This window comes from Crocodylus siamensis, chromosome 10 (assembly GCF_052110815.1).
Source record: "Crocodylus siamensis isolate JL-2025a chromosome 10, ASM5211081v1, whole genome shotgun sequence".
Classification (NCBI taxonomy): Eukaryota; Metazoa; Chordata; order Crocodylia; family Crocodylidae; genus Crocodylus; species Crocodylus siamensis.
Genome location: NC_143404.1, coordinates 40,685,139 through 40,704,900, shown reverse-complemented (window position 1 = coordinate 40,704,900; position 19,762 = coordinate 40,685,139). Strand labels below are relative to the sequence as shown.

At 46.4% G+C, this 19,762-nt stretch overlaps 1 protein-coding gene across 1 annotated transcript in view; it reads right to left on the bottom strand.

Annotated features, from left to right (window-relative positions):
* Positions 1–200: 200 nt before the first annotated feature.
* The window catches only part of MMP24 (matrix metallopeptidase 24), a 215,867-nt gene continuing 196,305 nt past the window's right edge, over positions 201–19,762 (bottom strand). The window contains exons 7-9 of the mRNA XM_090064287.1: positions 11,351–11,489; positions 5,571–5,837; positions 201–3,721 (exon numbers count right to left, since the gene is read on the bottom strand). Coding sequence (XP_089920413.1) covers positions 3,384–3,721; positions 5,571–5,837; positions 11,351–11,489 — 744 coding nt within the window. The 3' untranslated portion in view covers positions 201–3,383. The remainder of the gene's footprint in view (positions 3,722–5,570; positions 5,838–11,350; positions 11,490–19,762) is intronic.

The following is a 19,762-nucleotide window of genomic DNA, read 5'->3' as shown; positions in this document are numbered from 1 at the left end:
AGGCTCAAATTATACCAAGAAATCAGGGACAGTGTCTCAACTGATATAAATTATAGTTGTAAATAATTACACTTATTTACATCAGAACAAATTAAGGATAAAGTTCCAGAAAGATTACTTTATTTGTAAAGGCATTCCTGAATTTCTAAATCAATAGAAGCCACTATTTCTAGCTCCAGTGACAAAGAGCTGACATTAAATTTGTCCTTGGTCTAAGAGTTCATATTACCCATCCTGTCCCATAGACCAGTTTAATTGCTGGGGGGAATATTGCCTTTGGGGAAGAGGAAGAAGAAAGAAACACTTATCTGGAAGATTGTGAATTTTTCATTTTTGTTTTTTTTAATGGTGGCTGTTTGAAGCTGCTCAGAGATTTGGTATGTTAAAGACACAAAAGAGATAGCAAAGTACAGAGGAATCAGTCAAAATACATGGTAAATGCAATGTATAACATGGCTCTGAAGTTTATAATGTGCATTCCCCCACACATGGTAGTACACATAGCGATATACTGCTTTGGGAGGTTTTCTAGTGATTAGCTGTTCTGCTGTATTTGGTCCTTTGCACTTCTTCAGCCATCATAAGACAGTATCACATCTTTCACTACAATTCAAACTACTTTATCTACCAAGTCTCACTGATTTTGAAATTCTATTGAAAATACAATAGACTTCTTAGCTACTGAAATAAATTATAAAGGATAAAATACAAAGTACAGTCTAGAACCACATATACAGGTCAAGTGGGAATCACTGAAAGTATCTATTGGCTTATATGGCAGTGTTGGAGTGATGTAGCTTGGTGACCCAGGAATTATGTGAGAGTCAAGGATCTTTGTGGATGATATCTTTTACTGGACCAACTGCATGACTGAGATAGATTTAGACAAGCATTCAAATGTGAAGCATTCTTTATCACCTGCTTATAATACCCCTCTGTTGCCTACACCAGACAGACAGGGTGATCTCAATATGCAAGAAAGAATGAACGCTAAACTGACATCTCAGCTGTCAAAAGACCCAAAAGGCTGAAGCAGAACACTTCAGCCTGCCTGGACACTCTATCGCTGACCTCAAAATTGCTGTTCTCAGGCAAACAAACAAAAAAAGAAAAGAACAATAGGATAGCAGACTGTGGAACAAGAAATCATCTGCAAACTGGACTGTGTTAACTATGGTTTAAACAGGGATTATGGATTCTTATGTCATTACTTGGATTAGTTTTTGTGACCTCCTTCCCTCCCCCACTTTGTTCCTATGGGTTCTTTGCTTGTATGCCTCTTACGGCATTTCTTCTCCCCCTTCCCACCTCCCTCTCCCTCCAGCTTCCTTATCTATTGTATTTTAATCACTCACTACACTTATACTCTGCTCTCTGCATGTTTTTTCACAACCTCTGATAAAAGTGAACTTCAGCTCCCTAAAGCTTGTGCTCTCTTTATATACATCTTATTTAGTCAGTCTATAGAGGTACATATTTACTTTGCCTTCTATTCCAACCACCCATCTGGTCAAATAAAACAAAAATCTTTGCTTCTCACATATCTGCTTGTATGGCCTTAATCCAATAATATCTGGGTTTGAGCCAAAAATTAAAAAATTGGAAATATACTAACAATATTTCTACTTTTTCCTTCCATGTCTTTGTAATGATACCTACATGTCGCAGGTTAAATGTTAAGATAAACAAAAGACCATAGCTTTGATTTTTATAATTGACTTTCCGCATGTGTGGAACATACATGGATATTAAATGGATTTTCAATGCTTTGTGCTTTGCCTGCACTGGGGTGAAGTTCAGCCCTAGGCTAACAATGTACATTATGTGCTTTTTTCCTATTTTGAAGCTTAAATGGGGTGTAAATGACATGTGACTATTGCCTAGGCCTTGAGCTGACCCCTCTGAACAAAGCTGAATGTCACCTTGTTACAAGGAATTATATTTCCATTTTCTTTCACAATTAGTTAACACTGTTTTTATTGCAGCATGGATAATCAGATGAAGGCAATCTCTAGCTAGGCAATGACATCCTAAACTATTCACACTTATGAGAAAGAAGGGCAGGCAACTGCTCTCTGGGTAGGAGATAAGTGAAAGATTAATATCAAAAGGTCAGACATTTACGAAGATCTTTTTTGAGACTAACAAATAAATCCTCAAAATCTGGGTAGCAATCTTGTGAGACAAGATTTATCATCATATTTGGCACTCCTCCTTGATCTTTGCCAAAAGTTTGACTCTGAAGAGGTGATCAAAAAATTAAAAAAATAAGTGTCAGTGTTAAACAATGCTTTTAGTTTAGTCTCTAAGGTATTTGGGTTCAATAATACAAACAAGTCTAGTTCTTATTTTCTCCAGACAGTGTCACCAAAATGCAATCAAGATCTAAGCCAAAGAAGCACCTTCATTCTCTAGAAATCTGAGATACACATTTCACAAACTGATTACATATGCCACTATAACAACAGCTCATCTTCTCTTAGAATTTAAAGGAGAAAAAATACAAATCTATATATTGTTTACTATATTGGTAACAATTAATTTATTGTTGCTGACTGAAAGGAGTCCAAAATAATGAGAATAGGACTTTTAAGTATTCATTACATGAAAGGTTCCTAAAACAGAAGCAGATAGGGTTCATTCAGATTAATGATGTTTCAGATCCAATTATTTTGTCTTTTAGACTATTCCTGTTGGGCAGTTGCTGCTACTAGTTAATATTTCATCTGGCTTAGAGTTCTTGAATTTATAGTGTATGCAGAATTATCTCCTTGGATCTCTCAATGTTTCCTTATGCAATGTTCTAAGAGACAACATCAGTTCATTATTATGAATGTATAAAACATCTGACCAGCAGGTATTGGAAAATTGCATCTAGGTAATTCCCTGGCGCATGTAATAAACAAAGATCTTTTAGAATGGTACAGTATCAGAATGCCTTCTTCTTAAGAAATGGAATTATTCCTGCCTCATAGATTTAATGATCTTAACTTTTTTAAAGAGACAACTGTTAAAAATCCAGGTCCATTTAGAGGTGTTTTAGCTACAGTAGAGAATGCTGGGTTTAACAGACAGCTCTGGTGCAGGGTACTGAAGGAAGTCAATGTGTCAGTTGAAAAATTTTGAAGAAAATTCCTCTTGAGGTCTCTGATACTCACAAAGTGGGCCTGTGGAGAATGACACACCAAGACAGACACATGACCAAGGCAGTAAGATGCTCCACTCTGCAAGGCCACCTGCATTTTTTCATTTTTTTCTGCTGCTTTCAGTCCCAGAATGTCCGTGATTCCAAAGTCACTCGCACAGTTTTGTTTGATGTGTTTTTTAACCTATTTTGTCTGTAGTCCTCATCAGAGCTATGAGCTAACGTGAAGCTTTATGTGTCATACCCATTCCTGAACAGGTCGTTTGTAATAGGTAACATTTTGCTGTACTTCTTTGTTTTTAAATTGGAAGATTGTGTATACCAATACAAGGATACACAGAGATAAAATGCAAGGGATCACTACTGCAATTGCATTTACAGTGTTAGGCACATCATTTATTGTCACCATAATATCCACATCATCATGGGGCAGGCGTCTATCTTTGCTTCGTTCGACTTCCTTTTGATTGCAGCCCATCCAGTCTTTGAGGATTGACCTGGGGTAACCTGGTTCCACGCTCAGCCTCTGGTTATCAAACTTCCAATACTCCTTCCCTTTATAAAAGTATGTATAAACTAGAAGACAAAAGAGAGGTTATTTGTATTGTACTATTCAAAGCCTAGAAGCTGTATACGTACTGGTAGTCTGTCTGCACTCACTTGTCAGCCTCTCAGAAGGTAGCAAGATTGAGGGGACAAAGCAAAATGTACAAGAGGTGCATTTCAAAATTACAAGGCAAGTTCTTGGATTTTAGAAGAATTTGGAGCAAGCTCTGAAGGGAAAAATCAAGAAGCCGAGTTGCTTCAAAATACAGGTCCAATGTCAAGATATGTTCTATTAAAGCAATAACAAATGTTTACCCACGGGGTTCCTATAATTGATTTCTAAGAGCTTGGGTCCTACACACAGACTTTTACCCAGCCTTGGAGGCAGACAGACTGTCTAACACAACAAGGCCAATGGATGGTCACAGCCTGAGAACTGAGGCAGCACATACCATGTTGTCTAACACAAGGTCAACAAGGACACAAAGGCTGGGAACAAAGGGAGTATATACCATGCCTATAACACAAGGTAGTGACACCAACTGCAAGACCCTAGAGCAGCAGGGTTGTGGGGGGGACCTGAGTCCTGCTTCTGGGGCAACCACCCAAATTAGGAGAAGGCCTGAAGGCTACGTGGATGTGTGGATGAACTGTTATCAGGAGTTATCAGAAGGGAAGGAGGAGCAGAGACTTGAGAGTAATAAAGAGTCCCTCTCTGTTTCTTCTTGTCCCTCCCTTTGTCCCATCCCGCCTTCTCCCCCACAAGATGGGTCCCTGTTCCTTTTTCCCATGAAGGGTCCCTGAGCCCACCATGGAGGACACATGACCAGCCTGTCTTATACACCCCACTGGAGGGGGGCTGTGGGTCTCAGCATCCCACCTCCAGGCTGCTGACATCTGACACCTAAAAAAGACAGCCTCAGAGTGAATCTTGCATCCTGGCCAGATGTATTTTGACTCTGATGACAGCCCTAGGATTTGGTAGGTATATATAATTGTTTGATTGTTTGTATTGAGGGTATTTTTTATTATCACTGTGTATTACTGAATTACCCTCTGAGCTGAGGGTGGGTTCCCCACCCCAAACAAGGTATCTGGATCCTAAATCCAAAGCCAACACTATGATTACAGAAACATTTAAAGACTCTGCAAGTACAGTGTCCAAATGATTTGGCACAGTTTAGATGTTTGTTCTTATTTTTAATACTTTAAGTTTCATAACTATGGCCCCAAGCAGCAGCTGGATAGGATCAATTTTTTAAGTGCAGCTTCTTAAGGATTGTTGAATAGTTAACAATTAGGCAATGGATTTTGGATATTCCCTGTTACTGAAAGGCCGGTACCTTACTTTCCCATATGACCCCAAAATCCTGCTATTAGTCACTGTTCTCTTAACTCATGGCAAAAGGTCAGAGCAGATCCCTGTCCCCCTTTTCTGAAATGACAGACCCACTGCCTTGAGGGATACCTGTGTCCTCTGTGAGAAACAGGCTGTATCCACCTGTTTCTCCTTCCCAATTGTATGAAGCAGAGGAGGAACAGAATCAGTGGGAAGAAAGTGATAGAGATGTAAATATAATTTGCTGTGATAGCATCCAGCATCTTCAGGATCAGGAAGGGCTCGCTGGGATGAGCACTGGGCAAACATACAAGGAGACGGTGCAATAATGGCAGTTAGTTATGGAAAAAAGCATATGTTTGGTTGGGGCAGGGAAGGTCACTGTTTGCTAGTAACTACGCTCCGTAGCCTCTAATATCAGTGCGATCTTGTGAAATGTAAGGCCTAAATCCCGTCTCAGTAAAAATATGTACACTAACTCCCAAGAAGCTTCCCTGCTATTCGTCTCACAACCACTTATAATAAAATGGGGATACGTACAGCCTTCCTTGCTGACAAAAGCTCCTTGTGGGGCCTGTGGGATTCCTCTCCACACAGTGATCGGCTTTGGGTATCCTGGGTCAGTAGCTCTCTTGTCCTCATTGTATCTCCAATACCTGTCTCCTTTGAAGAAGTAGGTTTTGCCTACTGGTTCCCATCGCAAAGCTGTGTCAATGCCTTCCCGTGGAAGAGAGATTCCCAGCTCCACTAGGCTGTGTGGGTACCCTGGCTCTGCTGTCACTTCCTTAAAAACCCAGTATTTATCTCCTAGGTAAGTGGGGAGAAAAGAAACACACACATTACTGAGATGCAATCAAAATCTAGATCCTGTTACTGAGCTTAGAGTTAGGCACACAAAAGGGAATATCTGTAAGAAAAATCACTAAACACAGAGATCCATAAACTGTGCCGCATAGACCTTTAGTGACCTATAAGAACTTACTGGTTGCCTGCAGAGAGCTGGCTGATCAGATAGTGCTGGCTCTCCACTTTGTTATCTGAGACAAACAGAAAGGATGGAGAGAGAGATGGAGTGCAAGAGCAGGCAAAAGTAATTCACTTGTAGAACAAGGCATTGACAGACATTACTAAAGAAGTGACAAACACCTCAAAATACACTTCAGATCTTTTGTGTTTTTAGTACCAGCATTACAGAAAAATGTTGAATAGTTATAAATGGAAGAGGTGTCCATTAGGCCTGTGTGAAGTAGCTAGTATTCGCTTCGGATTTGGCCAATGTGGGGGACAGGGATTTGATCCAGTGATTTAAATCACTGTCCTGAGTTGATCTGGCTGACTCGGATTCAGAGATTCAGCTGCTGCTGAATTAGCCGAATCTCCAAATCACACAGGCCACATCACCCGCCCATTCTCAGCAGCTGCCCTGCCTGGCCCTGTGTCCTGGCTCTTTGAAAAAAAGAAAAGCCCACACTCATTGGTTCCTGCCCAGCAGGGGGCGATCCCCACTGCTCCATGCTGCATGGGGGGCTCTGCCATGAGCCCCATAACCCCCACCTGCTCTCCCAGCTCCCCCATGGCTGCCTTGCTCACCCCAGCTCCTGGCCGTTTAAAAACAAAACAAAACAAAACAAAAAACCATGGCTCACCAGTTCCTGCTAGTGGGAAGTGATCCCCACCATCTCCCACTGCCCCACGCTACACGGGGGCTCTTCCATGAGCTCCCAAAAGCCCAGAGACTGCTTCAGGAGTTGGTGAGTCTGTTTTGCTTTTTTAAAGAGCTGGGAGCTGGGACTGGTGGGGCAGCCATGTGGGGGAGCATCTGGGAGAGTGGGCGGGGGTTGGAGGGATCATGGAAGAGCCCCCCCTATGTGATGTAGGACAGTGGGGGCAGCAGTGATCACCCCCCACCTGTCATCACCCGGTGAGTAGGGTTTTTTTTAAACAACCAGGAGTTGGGCCAGGCAGGGCAGCCAATGTGGGGAGGGGGCAGGCAAGGGATGGGGCCTGGCAGGGGTCTCCCCATGGTTCCCTCCTCCCTCTCCAGCCTCCCCTCCCCCACCCTGTACTTACCAGCATGGATGCTGGGTCCAGCTCCCTGCTGCAGCCCGTGGGGACTGCCCAAATCGCCGAAGCTCTCTGAATCTTTTCCAAATCAATTCGGAGAGCTTTGAATTGATTCAGACCTTTTAATTGGTCGCCTGATACAATTTGGATCTGGTGGCCAAATCTCCTCTGAATTGAATCAGCACCTGAAGCTTTGCACAGCCCTAGTCCATAGGCATTTCTTCACGCTTTTGGCATAACATGCTGAAACACATTCTCATCCTTATCTCCTAGCCCCCACTTTGCCATCCTGATTGGGGAGCAGAGGGCTAGGAGACCCTTATCTCCCAGTGCATGTCTGAGGCTCTGGGACTGGCACTGACAGATCCTTATTTCCCAGTGCTGGCTGTTGACTGTGGAGCTGGCACTGGGAGCTCCCTGTCGGTAGGGGCTGGGGAGCCTGTTTCCCGCTCAGCTCCAGGAGTGTAGACCTGGCTGGGGAACAGGCTCTCCAGCCTTTGTCCCACAATTGCAGAACAGGGGCTGGGAACTGTCCTGGTCAGGGGCAGGTCCCAGCCCCATGCCATGATTGTGTGATTGAGGCACGGGGTTTGGAAAGAGCTGCAGGGGTGGTGTAGGTCCCAGCCCTCTGACCTGATCCATCCATGGGGCAGCTAACAGCCCCACCAAAATATCAGTGCAGGGGGCTGGGAACTGTCCCTCCTCTGCAGCTCTTTTCAAGTCCCCTGTCCCTGATTAGGGAGCTGGACCCAGGGACTCCCTGCTGCCAGGGCAGAGGGACCTTGTCTCTGCCCCGGCAGCAGGCAGCACCCTCAGGGCCAAGGTGCAATGTTGGAGACAGCTGTCTCCTGGCACAGTGCTCCCTGCCAGCCCCTGGCCTAGTACCCAGGGGGAGCCTAGAGCTCCCCTTGGTGGTGACAGGGACCCACTGCAGGTCCCTAGGAGCAGTTTGCTGCCAATAGCTGGAAATATGGTCCTATGTTCCTGCACAAGTGGATGCCTGCCCAGGAATGTTTACTCATGAGTAGTTTACTCATGAGTAAACTGCTCCTGGATCTAATTCATGTGTAGACACACTAACTGTGATCCAATGTTTAGATAATCCATGGAGGATTTATAAATATGCCTGATTTATATTTATAGATTCATAAAAATCCTGTTCACAAACTATTTATGAATAGATGAAAGTCTGAAATGTACAAATATTGGTTACAAATAGTTTGAAGAGTAATATTACATGATGAAAACTCTTCACAAGTTAAACAGCTGGAGATTAATTTTAGTTTTAGAAAATAAAGTTGTGAATTAGGTGGAACTTGAGTTTTCTTAAAATCACATTTTCTCTAGGTCACATTATGGAATTCACAAAAGCAAGAGATCTAACTTTCAGTAACTTAAAAAAATTATGTCATTATTAATAAGAGGATTTCACTATTCAAATTATAAGGACTAACTAGTTCAAATTTTGGGGTTAAAGAAAAAAACATATTTTTGAATAATGTGTGGGGAAAAATTTCTGAAAAATTTAGAAACAGTCTTTCCTATGTGAATTAACTTGTAATTTAGTTTTCAGGTTTGATTCTGCTTTCCAAAGCAATTCTTCGGTATACTCAGGATAAAAGGATTTTGTAAGTATTTGGACTGTGGTGTCAAATCACATTTGTAATGGAAACTGAATACTGTAGCAAAAAAGATGTGATCAAAGGCACATTTCTATTTCATGCTCCTATGATTTAATGATCCATAAATTCTATGGTTACCACTTATTTCTGTTTACAATCCAGAATAACTTAATTTGCCATTTAAGAAGAGATCTACTTCAGGCTATAGGCATGCAACACAGAGGGTGGATCTACATTGGGGCGGGCAATTATTTTGGGCCGAGGGCCACCTACCCAGTTCTGGCAAGCTGTCAAGGGCCGCATGGGTAGCCCTGCCTCTTGACAGGTGCCCCACTCCCTGGTCACTGTCTTAGGACCAATGTCTCAGGGCCAGCACCAGTGAGGCCCAGAGTGAGGCGCAGGCTAGCAGAGGTCTGTGGAGCCAGGCTCGGCTGCACCAGCAGGGAGAAGGGGGAGCTGGTTTGGCTCCATAGAGCCCCTGCTAACCAGGACCCTGTACCCCTGCCACCCTGCTCTGGGCCGACCGGTGCTGGCCCCAGGACACTGGTACAGACACCATCCTCCCACTGACTCTCATATCTGCTCACTCCCAGTGCCCCCCCAAACGCGCAATACAGGCATGTGACAGTGTGCAGCCCTGACCCCCTGCTCACCAGCAGGGAAGAAGCTGGTGCTGAGCATGGGGAAAAGTGTCCCCTCCCCTGCCCTGTGGCTGGCACTCCTTGCTGCAGCTGTTTGCAGCCCACATGGGGCTGTCCTGAACAGGCACAGGCACAGGCAGCCCTGCGAGTGGCTGCAGCATGGAGAGCTAGCCACGGGATGGGCGAGGGGCTGCTTTTTCTGCATTTAGCACCAGCTTGTAACCCACCCCTGCTGCCAGCCTGAGCCTCGCGCCAGCTCTGGGCTCACCCATCGGAGCTGCACCACAGTGGCAGCAGCTGCTTGGACTCCACACTTGCCGTGCTGGGCAGTGTTTGCCACCACCACCTCTGTGCTGCCCAGTGCATGAGCTCCTGGTGGGCAGCAGCAGCAAACACTGTTGCGCAAGCAGGGGGGCCGCTTTCCTCCACGCCGAGCAGCTGCTGCTGCTCTGGTGCAGCCCTGACACGCAAGCCTGCAGCTGGTGCAGGGCCCAGGGCCCAGGCTGGCAACAGGGGCAGGTTACAAGCTGGTGCTGAGCATGGGGAAAAGTGGCCCCTCCCCTGCCCCATGGCTGGTGCCCTGTGCTGCAGCCATTCACAGCCCATGTGGGGCTGCCTGTGCCGCTTGGGACAGCCCTGCATGGGCTGCGAGTGGCTACAGCAGGGAGTGCTGGCCATGGGGATGGTCCACTTTTCCCTGTGCTCAGCACCAGCTCCTTCCATGCCTGCGGTCCTCCCCTGCCCTACCTGAGTGTCCTGTGCCAGAGGAGGCACATAGTGCCAGGCCAGAAGCCCCAGCTTCTGGCTGGGGAGGCCGGCCGGTGGGCCCTGCTGTTGCAGGAGCACACCAGGGCTTCCCCTGGGTCCTATTGCCCCGGCTCCTGTCATTTTTGACAGGAACCAAGGACAGATAAATATTAATTTTCTAAAATTTTTAGGGGCCCCACGGGCCAGACAGAATGGCCTCATGGGCTGGATCTGGCCTGCAGGCTGTATTTTGCCCACCCTGATCTACATGTTGCCCTATGGCAACATAGTGACACACTACATCACCACATGGTGTGCTATGGCAATGTTGTGATTATGCAGGCCTACATGTGATTGGCAGCTATGTCACTGTAGTGGTGCACTCCCCTGGAATAGCTACGGTGATGTAGCGGTGAAATGTAATCACATGCCAAGCGCATGGCGCACTAGCCATCTGTACTGCACCATGCTTTAGTACTTCCAGAAGGAAGTACTAAAGCACAGCACTGTAGCAATGTTGTTGTATGGCAATGTGTAGACATGCTCAGAGAAACATGCCCTTTATACAGGTGCTTTTGTTTGGTGTTAAATTAATTCCAATTAATTATCACTTTGAATCCATGGACCTCTGGGCCAAATCCTCCTCATGTCCCAGAGTTCAGAGAATGAAGTAAGCCAAAGATAGATTTTCAAAGGTATTTATGCATGGCTCATTTGCCTCATGGTACTCTCAAAGTAGATGTTGAAAAATAAGCTCCAAACACTTCTGTTTTGTAAAAAGCAGCCCTGGCACTGAAGTGGTGAGGATGCTCCTGGGACACTGACACCACTGCCACTGCTCTCACACATTGATGAATGGTGCTGGGGCATCCCTAGAGATTACTTATCACTCTAGTTGCAGGTTTGCTGTACCTGAAGCAGGAGCAAATGGGGAAAACTTAGTTTTTGGTGGCATTCTTGAAAATGCCATAAGCAGAGAGGTACCTAGTGAAATTTCTAGAAGTGCCCAAGTGCCTAGCTCCCAATGATTTAATGATTTTACCAATATTTTAGGCACTTAAATATCCTTAAACAGCTAGCCCTGAATAACTGGAAATTAGGTTCTATGACTAGATTAGTGACCTGATTCAAACACAAGATGTAGTTCCAATCAGTACAAGAATACAGGTGTAACAAACCCCTTTTTCAAACCCTGCACCATAAATATGAACAGTGATATGAAATCAGTACCATAAACATACTACACCTTTAAAGAAAACAAATTTCCCATCAGACCTCTCATAGGCAGCATCAATCTTTGTAGGGAGGCCTTTCCAGAACTGTTCAATTTGCATGGGATATCCCTCCTGTACTCGATTGTTGCGCAGACGCCAAAACCACCGATCCTAAATGAAGAAAAATGACTCTCAGTGTATCTGAATTTTTGTACATTGGATTCAACTACTAATTAAAGTGAAGTGCTCCCAGGTGTCAGAATGATGGACTCAAACTCTGTGAAGTTGCACTGGTCTTGAAAAGACATTTGCAGTTTGGCCAACTTTGGCTAAATTTAAGAGCATACTTTCAATTCAAATGAAAAAGGCTAGGGCACTTATACTAATGGTTTCTATGCTGTAATCAGTGTGTTTTTTTCTGGGTGGGTGAGTGTGTGAGGAGAGAGCTGCAGGTGGGATATGATGGCTTGAAAATGGTATTTTAAAGGTTTGCTTTTGGGGGTATTGGCTTATAGGTATACCTATGTCTTAGAATGGTTCAGGATGAGCAGCGAGAGTTAATTGATTTCTAAAAGCTTGGGTCTTGAACCCAGTTTTCTGAGCCTTCAGAAGCAGAAAGGCTGTCTAACACAACAAGGCCAACAGATACTCATACAGCCTTGGAAAGAGGGGGCACTGTTCCATAACATGAGATAAGGTGGCACCAGCTCACAAGGCCCTAGAGCAGGGGGCCGGAGGTTTCTGTTTTTGGGGGAACAGACCAACTTTGGAGGACCATGGTAAAGCTCCAAATTAGGATGTGGGCATGTGATAGGTTTATGAAAATGGGATTTTGGCTGACAACACAGGATGTGGACAGTATGATGAACACAGAGAGACCAATCAGTGATACCCACATACGAAGAGTCATCAGGAGTCAACAGGAGGGAAAAAGAATACAAAAGCAGAGATTTGAGAGTAAAAAAGGGGTCTTCTCTTCCCTAAGAGGGCCCCTGAGAGGGATCCCTGCTCCCTGGGAGGGGTCCCTGAGGCCACCACGGACAGAGGGCACACCACCAGCCCACCTTATCTACTCCACTTCAGGGGGTGGGCCTCGGCATCCCACCTCCAGGCTGCTGACATGCTGACATCTGATACCTAAGAGAGAGCATTAGAGTGAAGCCTGCATCCTGGCCAGATGTATCCTGACTCTGGTGACAGCCCTAGGATTGGTAGATACATAGAATTGTTTGATTGTTTGTATTGTTTCTTTTCTGTTATCACTGCATATCAATACATTTGTCTATTATTGAATGGAAAGGTTGTGGTCGGTCTGAGGGTTGGGGAGGGGTGGCCCCCCTTCTCTGGAACAAGGCACATCTGGGTCCTAAATCCAGAGCCACCAGAATGTTGGGAGGACAACATGGAGGCCAAGTGCATCCACATACTTACATCCTTGTTATCAACCTGTGACCTTCACTCCCATCCCTGGTCTTTCATTTATGTCCAAAGTATGTACTGCGCTTGCTGGTCACTAGAGCCTATGAAGTCTGACAGATACCATAGTGTACTGCTTGTATTTGTATTTGCATCCCATACTGAGTATATTAAGAAGCCTGGTGTGCATCAGCACTCCAGCCATGTCATCATGTACAGATGTTTATCCTTCTGTATCTGCTGTACTAGCACTCCATATATTTTCATAAATGATTACTTATTTAAAATAATAAAGACAAACTTAGCCCCTATAAAAGCCACTGCCAGTTACAAAATACCAATTTATGGAATATCTCTTAACTATACCTTAAATATGTCTTGCAATGACAAAATGCAGTCAATATGATCAAAACTTTTTACTGCTTGTGGTCCCAACTTAAGTGACATGTTTAAATGTTACCTTTATGCATAAGGCACAGTGTTGGGAAAATTACAATATCTCTGTAAGATATTGTACTTTCTATTAATATAACATAATCTCTATTTTAATTCTCATGGGGTTTTCCTGAAAATTTACTTTGCTTTTCAAACATTAAAAGTTTCATACCCAGGCATTTAAACAGAAAACCCCAAGAAAATGCTGTTGCATCCTACTATGTAAAAAGAGGCTATATCTACTTCTGGCCATTTCTTCTTAAATTCAGATTCATCAAAGCACCAAAGTAGGACAAAGGACAACATTCTTTTCCTTTTTGCTTCTCTAGTTTCCGGATTGAGTCATCTATATCAGGGGTTCCCAACCCCCATGCTGTGGTCTGGTACTGGGCTGCGAAGGGTTGGCTGCTGGTTCACAGGAGGGTTGCCTGCTGCGGACTGGAAGTGACTGTGGACCAGCAAACTGCAGACATACTTAATTTAAAAAAGGGTTGGCTGCCAGCCTGCAGTATGCCAGTCACTGCTGGTCCACCGTAGTCATTTCTGGTCCGTGATTTGCCGGTCCTCAGCATAAAAAGGTTGGGAACGCATGATTTATATGATTTTTAAGTGCCAGTACTGCCACTTACACACAGATGGCTATTCTGGTCTTGGGTGCATAGCCCTGGTTGTGGACAACTGTGTCTGAGTACCTTATGCCCCTAGACTGGGTACATACACTGGCAACAAGATCAGAGAGAATTATGCCATTCTTTCTCCCAGTATCTTGTTGGCTAGTGCAGGTATGGGAAAATATTTGGACCCACAAACCACATAGGGAGTTCTGTTGAGCTGTCACAGGCCAGGTCAGCACCCACCCACTGCTGTTGCTCACCAAAACTCCCTATGTAGGATGGGGCTGCGGATGGGTGGGGACCAGTGTTTGGGAGGATGGGTGGGCAAGGCTGAGATCATGGGGCAGGGTCTCAGGGCAGTGATGACATAAGGCCAGGCTGGTGCAGAGCTGCAATACGCTGCCCATGCGCCTGTGACAGGCACTGGTTCTGTAGGCAGGGGCATGCAGGGACCAGAATGCAGCTGTGCCCTGGGCCCCATGCTGTCACTGCCTCAAGATCCTGGGGTCTCCCTAGCCCCAACCCTGCAACTTGCTCCTGGACTTCACTCCCAGCCCACCCTCAGGCCTGTACCAGCCTTGTGGCTGAGAGTCCTGCCTGCATGAGTCCCACCCCTGGCAATGGGTGCAGGATGGATGGGCCAGGGTACTCAGGCAGCAGGGCTGGGTCTAACAGCTGTGGCACTAGGAAGGAGCTGGAGCCTGAGCTGCTGGAAAATGAAGGCCAGCTGCTGTGCTGCCCCAGCCCCGCTGCACACCCAGGAGCAGTGGGACCAGCCACACACCACAGCCCAGGCTGCCCCCCACACCTGGGCTGGGCAGGACCAAAGGACCTGGGCTGAACAAAATACTTTGGTGAGCTGGATCCAGCCTGTGGGCCTCATTTTGCCCACACCTGGCATTAGTTAGGAAGCAGGAGGCCCTAGTATCTGTCCCCAGCCCCCTGTTAGAAATATTGTTAGAACTGCACAGTTTGCATCTCGTACCTGATAAGAAGAAACACTGCCAAGGACATTTCTTCCCCTTGGCCATTGCTAGCTTTTCTAATGCTAAATTACTCTCTACCCCCACACTCCCCCTGACTTTCACATGCAGATTACAGAAGCTGGAATTCAACTGACTGTGTCCTTGAAAGGGGGGGGATTTCAACTCTTGGTGACCTAGAGCGCTTTCTGAGCGTGCGTAATTAGCTGATGCATATATGCCTATCCGCCCCGCATACTTAAGTAGTTAATTATAATATACATGCGACGGATGAAGTGACGTAGTCACATATATGTTTGTATGAACCGGAAATGAGTTGTAAGAGTTCCTGTTTCTGCACACGTGCCCAGGAGGGAGAGCATGTAGTACCTGCTGCAGATTTCCTCAGGGGGCGGAGTAATCTGAAGTCCTCTGACTCTGCTCCGACCCTATTTGCAAATACACCTTTTGTGCTGCTAATAGTGTGTGCCTGAGACTTATTATTTGCGAGCCTCCAAAAGAAACGAACCGCAATATTTTGCATCACCCCAAAGAGGATTTGAACCTCAAACTCTTCAACTTTCCAGCCTACTAACACCATACCACCATTGGCCATGAGCCAGCCCTGTTCTGGCACTCCTCTGGAAGTTGGATCCCTTGGCAGTCATGGGAGGGAGAGGTACTAGAGCCTGTATGTCTCAGTGATGTGGCTGCTGCCTTGAAAGGGGAGGTCTGGTTTCTAGCTTGGATCCTTGCTCCCTGTGATGGAGAAACTTTCGCTCTGCACTGTTTTCCATCCATTTTTTTCCTAATAGCTATGTTAGTGTCTCAGATTCAAAAGGACTGTGAAAAAGGGGCTTGCTAATGTCTGACCTGTGGCAGAGTAGTTTGATTTCTTTTCTGGGACATCAGAGACACGCAGAATCAAATTCCCTCTGGATAAGAGAGACCTGGAACACAAAAAACCCATCTTCCCAGGTGAGTGCCACTGTTATCCACATCTGCTGAACTAGGTGCCCAGGAACAGAATGACCACCTCCTTGTACAGCAAAAGCTGTTATCCAGCACACATGGGAAATGTGCTGGTTATATGAGAGGTGTTTTTGCCTGATAGGGCAAAGATGCCCCTTCCGCCGTGTCCAGCATGTCCACATCTCAGATTAACTGTGCCACCCCTGGTGTCAGTGTGCCAGAGGAAAGGGAAGGGGGGCTCCACACAGGTTGCTTTCCCCTGGGCTGTGGGATTCAACAAAACCGGAAGTCCCATTTCTGGTTTCCCTTTTGCTGCGTCAACTGGCATGCGGTTAATAGAGCATGCTGGTTAATGAAGTGCCGGTTAACGCAGCTTTTACTGTATATGACATTTTTGGCACTTAGATAACAAGAACTGTCATGTAGATCACCAGATGTGGATGTTGAGATGACCAGAAAGGGAACAGAATGTTACTCCAAGTGTTCAAGGTCCTTGATCTGTCTACATAATCTGGGTGGACAGCTGGGCAGATGACAGAACAAGAAGCAACAGTCTCAAGTCGCAGCACGGGAAGTTTAGGTTGGATATTAGGAAAAACTCTCACTAGAAGAGTGGTGAAGCACTAGAATGGGTTACCTAAAGAGGTGGTGGAATCTCCATCCTTGGAAGTTTTTAAGACCTGGCTTGACAAAGCCCTGGCTGGAATAATCTAGCTGGGGATGGTCCTGCTTTGAGCAGATGGTTGGACTTGATGATCTCTTGAGGTCCCTTCCTAACCTAATTTTCTATGATTCTATGATTCTACTCTGCATTGCCAGAGAAGGATAAGTAGTGACTCTGACCCTAACTGGCAGTTGCTTTGTTGGTTTCAAAGGCTGTGGTAGTGACACAGCACTATAGTTTCATAGTTTCTAGGGTCAGAAGGGACCTGAGTAGATCATCTAGTCCGATCCCCTGCCATGGCAGGAAACAATACTGGGGTCAAACAACCCCAGCAAGATGTTCATCCAACCTCCTCTTAAAAACCCCCAGGGTAGGAGGAGCCAGGACCACCTCTCTTGGAAGATGGTTCCAGATCCTAGTCGCCTTGACCGTGAAGTAGCGCCTCCTGATATCTAGCCTAAATCTACCCTCTGCCAGCTTGTGACCATTATTCCTGGTCACTCCTGGCAGTGCACGGGGGAACAGTGACTCCCCCAATGTCTGCTGATCCCCCCTGACTAGTTTGTAACAGGCCACTAGATCCCCCCTCAGCCTTCTCTTGTGGAGGCTGAACAGGTTCAGGTCCCTCAGCCTCTCTTCATAAGGCCTGCCCTGCTGCCCCCTGATCATGCGAGTGGCCCTCCTCTGCACCCTCTTGATGCTGACCACACCCCTCCTGACCAGTGCCACATAGAGGGGGAGGATCACCTCCTTGGACCTGCTGGAGATGCATCTGTGGATGCATGACAAGATGCGGTTGGCCTTCCTGACTGCCTCCCCACACTGCCGACCCATGTTCATCTTGGAGTCAATTATGACTCCAAGACCCTTTTCCGCCTCCGTGCTGACAAGAGGGGAGTTCCCCAACCTGTAGGTATGGTGCTGGTTGTTCTTCCCCAGGTGCATCACTTTGCACTTTTCTGTGTTGAATCCCATCCTATTCTCATCCGCCCACCTGATTGAAGCCTGATGCTACCTTCTAGAGTGCCCACATCCCCCCACATCTTAGTGTCAACAGCAAATTTGAACAGGGTGCTTTTCGCCCCCTCATCCAAATTGCTGATGAAGATGTTGAACAGTGTGGGCCCGAGGACCGAGCCCTGCGGAACCCACTGCCCACGTCCCTCCAGGTCGAAAATGACCCGTCCACTACCACCCTCTGGGTGTGGCCCTCCAGCTAGTTGGCGACCCAATTGACTGTGTGGGCATCGACACCACAGTCCTCCAGTTTCTTAATGAGAACGGGGTGAGAGACAGTGTCGAAAGCCTTCCGGAAGTCCAGGAAAACTATGTCCACTGCTATCCCTGCATCTAATGAACTGGTAATCTGATTGTAGAAGGCCACCAGGTTGGTCTGACAGGACCTGCCACTGATGAACCCGTGTTGGTTGCCCCTAAGCATGCAGTCCCCTGCTGGCCCCTCATGGATGTGTGCCAGCATAATTTTCTCAAACAGCTTGCCTAGGATGGAGGTAAGACTAACTGGCCTGTAGTTTCCTGGGTCCTCCTTCCTGCCTTTTTTGAAGATGGGAACCACGTTGGCCCTCTTCCAGTCCTCCGGCACCACACCAGAGCACCACAAGTGCTCGTAGAGCTGTGCCATGGGTCCTGCAATGACCTCGGCCAATTCCTTAAGAACTCTAGGGTGGAGATCATCCAGGCCGGCTGACTTGAAGACATCCAGCCCCTCCAGAAGTTCCCTAACTAGTTCCTCACTAACCCTTGGCCCAGGTGTGCCTCCCCTGGGGCTTGAGGGGGGCCCAGCAGGGAGGTGGCTGTTCTGGTCCCTACTTAGGAAGACAGAGGCAAAGAAATCATTAAACATGTTAGCTTTGTTGTCTGATGTGACGACCAAATTCCCCAACGCATCCTGCAAGGGCCCCACATTACCCGGGACCTTCTTTTTGCCCCCTATGTATTTAAAAAAGGACTTGTTATTGTCCTTAATCTGAGAAGCTAGTCCTAATTCCATCTTTGCCTTGGCCTTCCTAACTTCCCCCCTCCAACCCCGAACGACTGCAGAATAGTCATCCCTGGTGATGACCCCTTCCTTCCATTGGGTATACGCCTCCTTTTTAGCAAGGAGACAATCTCTGCTGCTTTTGGTGAGCCATGGAGGCTCGTGTGCTCTCCTGCTCCTTTTGATCCTCGTTGGGATTACCTTCCTTTGTGCTTGGAGGATAGTCTCCATAAGAAGCGACCACTCTCCTTGGACACCTGGCTCCCCTCCCCTCTGGGACCTCAGTGCATCCCTGACTATCGTCCTTAGCTTGCTGAAGTTTGCCCTTCTAAAGTCTAGGGCTGCTGCCTTACTGCATGCCCTTGCCACCTTGCGCTGGATGATAAATTCCAGCGGGTGATGATCGCTGTCGCCCAGGTGGTTGAGCACCCGCAGCCCCCTCACCAGGTCATCACCCGTGGCCAGCACCAGGTCCAACAAGGCATCCCCCTGGTGGGGCTGTGCACCTCCTGGGTTAGATGGAGGTCCTGCATTTGGGCTAGGAACCTATGTTAGCGGTCAGACCTGGCTGACTGCTCCTCCCAGCAGATGTCCGGGAAGTCCAGGTCCCCCATGACTACCACATCTTTAGCCCTCACCACTTCTGTGAGCTGACCTAAGAATTCCTGGTCAAGCTCTTCTCCCTGGTTGGGAGATCTGTAGTAGACCCCTACCATTAAATCTCTCACCCCTCGACTGCCTATGTGAAGAAAAAACTCAGTCTCCAAGTCCGAAGTTCTCCGTGCCTTTAAAAGCTTACTCAAAATTCTGCCTCAGTGTCCCTTATAGTGCAGCTTCCATATGAAGTGGAGTAAGAGCAGTAGGGCCATGATGTACTGCTCCTCAAGGTAGCCAGCGGCCACAGAATTTTAAAGATCTGCAAGAGATTGGGCTTGCAGCTATAAGGCAATGTTACAAGCTTGTGTCAGACTTGGCCATTTTTAAGAAGCCTGGACCTGAGCTGCATAAATGAGCTAAAGCAGAAGGCCTCAAAAGAAGCCTGAGTGACTGTAGTATGAACTTTTAGAGATACAACATTTGGCTTGGTTAACATAGCAAAGTGAAGCGATTTGTATGTCTCATTAGACACCATCAAACAGAACACAAGGTGAAAGGAATTTGATAAAGCAAAGCAGCCTTGTTAAACCATAAATGAAGGTGAGAGTGGGAAAAAAACCCTCCCTTTTTCTCCTTTTACTATCTCAAGGATTTGTATCTTAACTAATTGACACGTTTCAGGTCCACAAGAAATCTGGTTTAATCCAGTTTTGAAAGTTTCAGTGAATCAAAGAAATTTAAATAAAACCAATCTGGGATTACATATTAGAATACAGAAATTATGT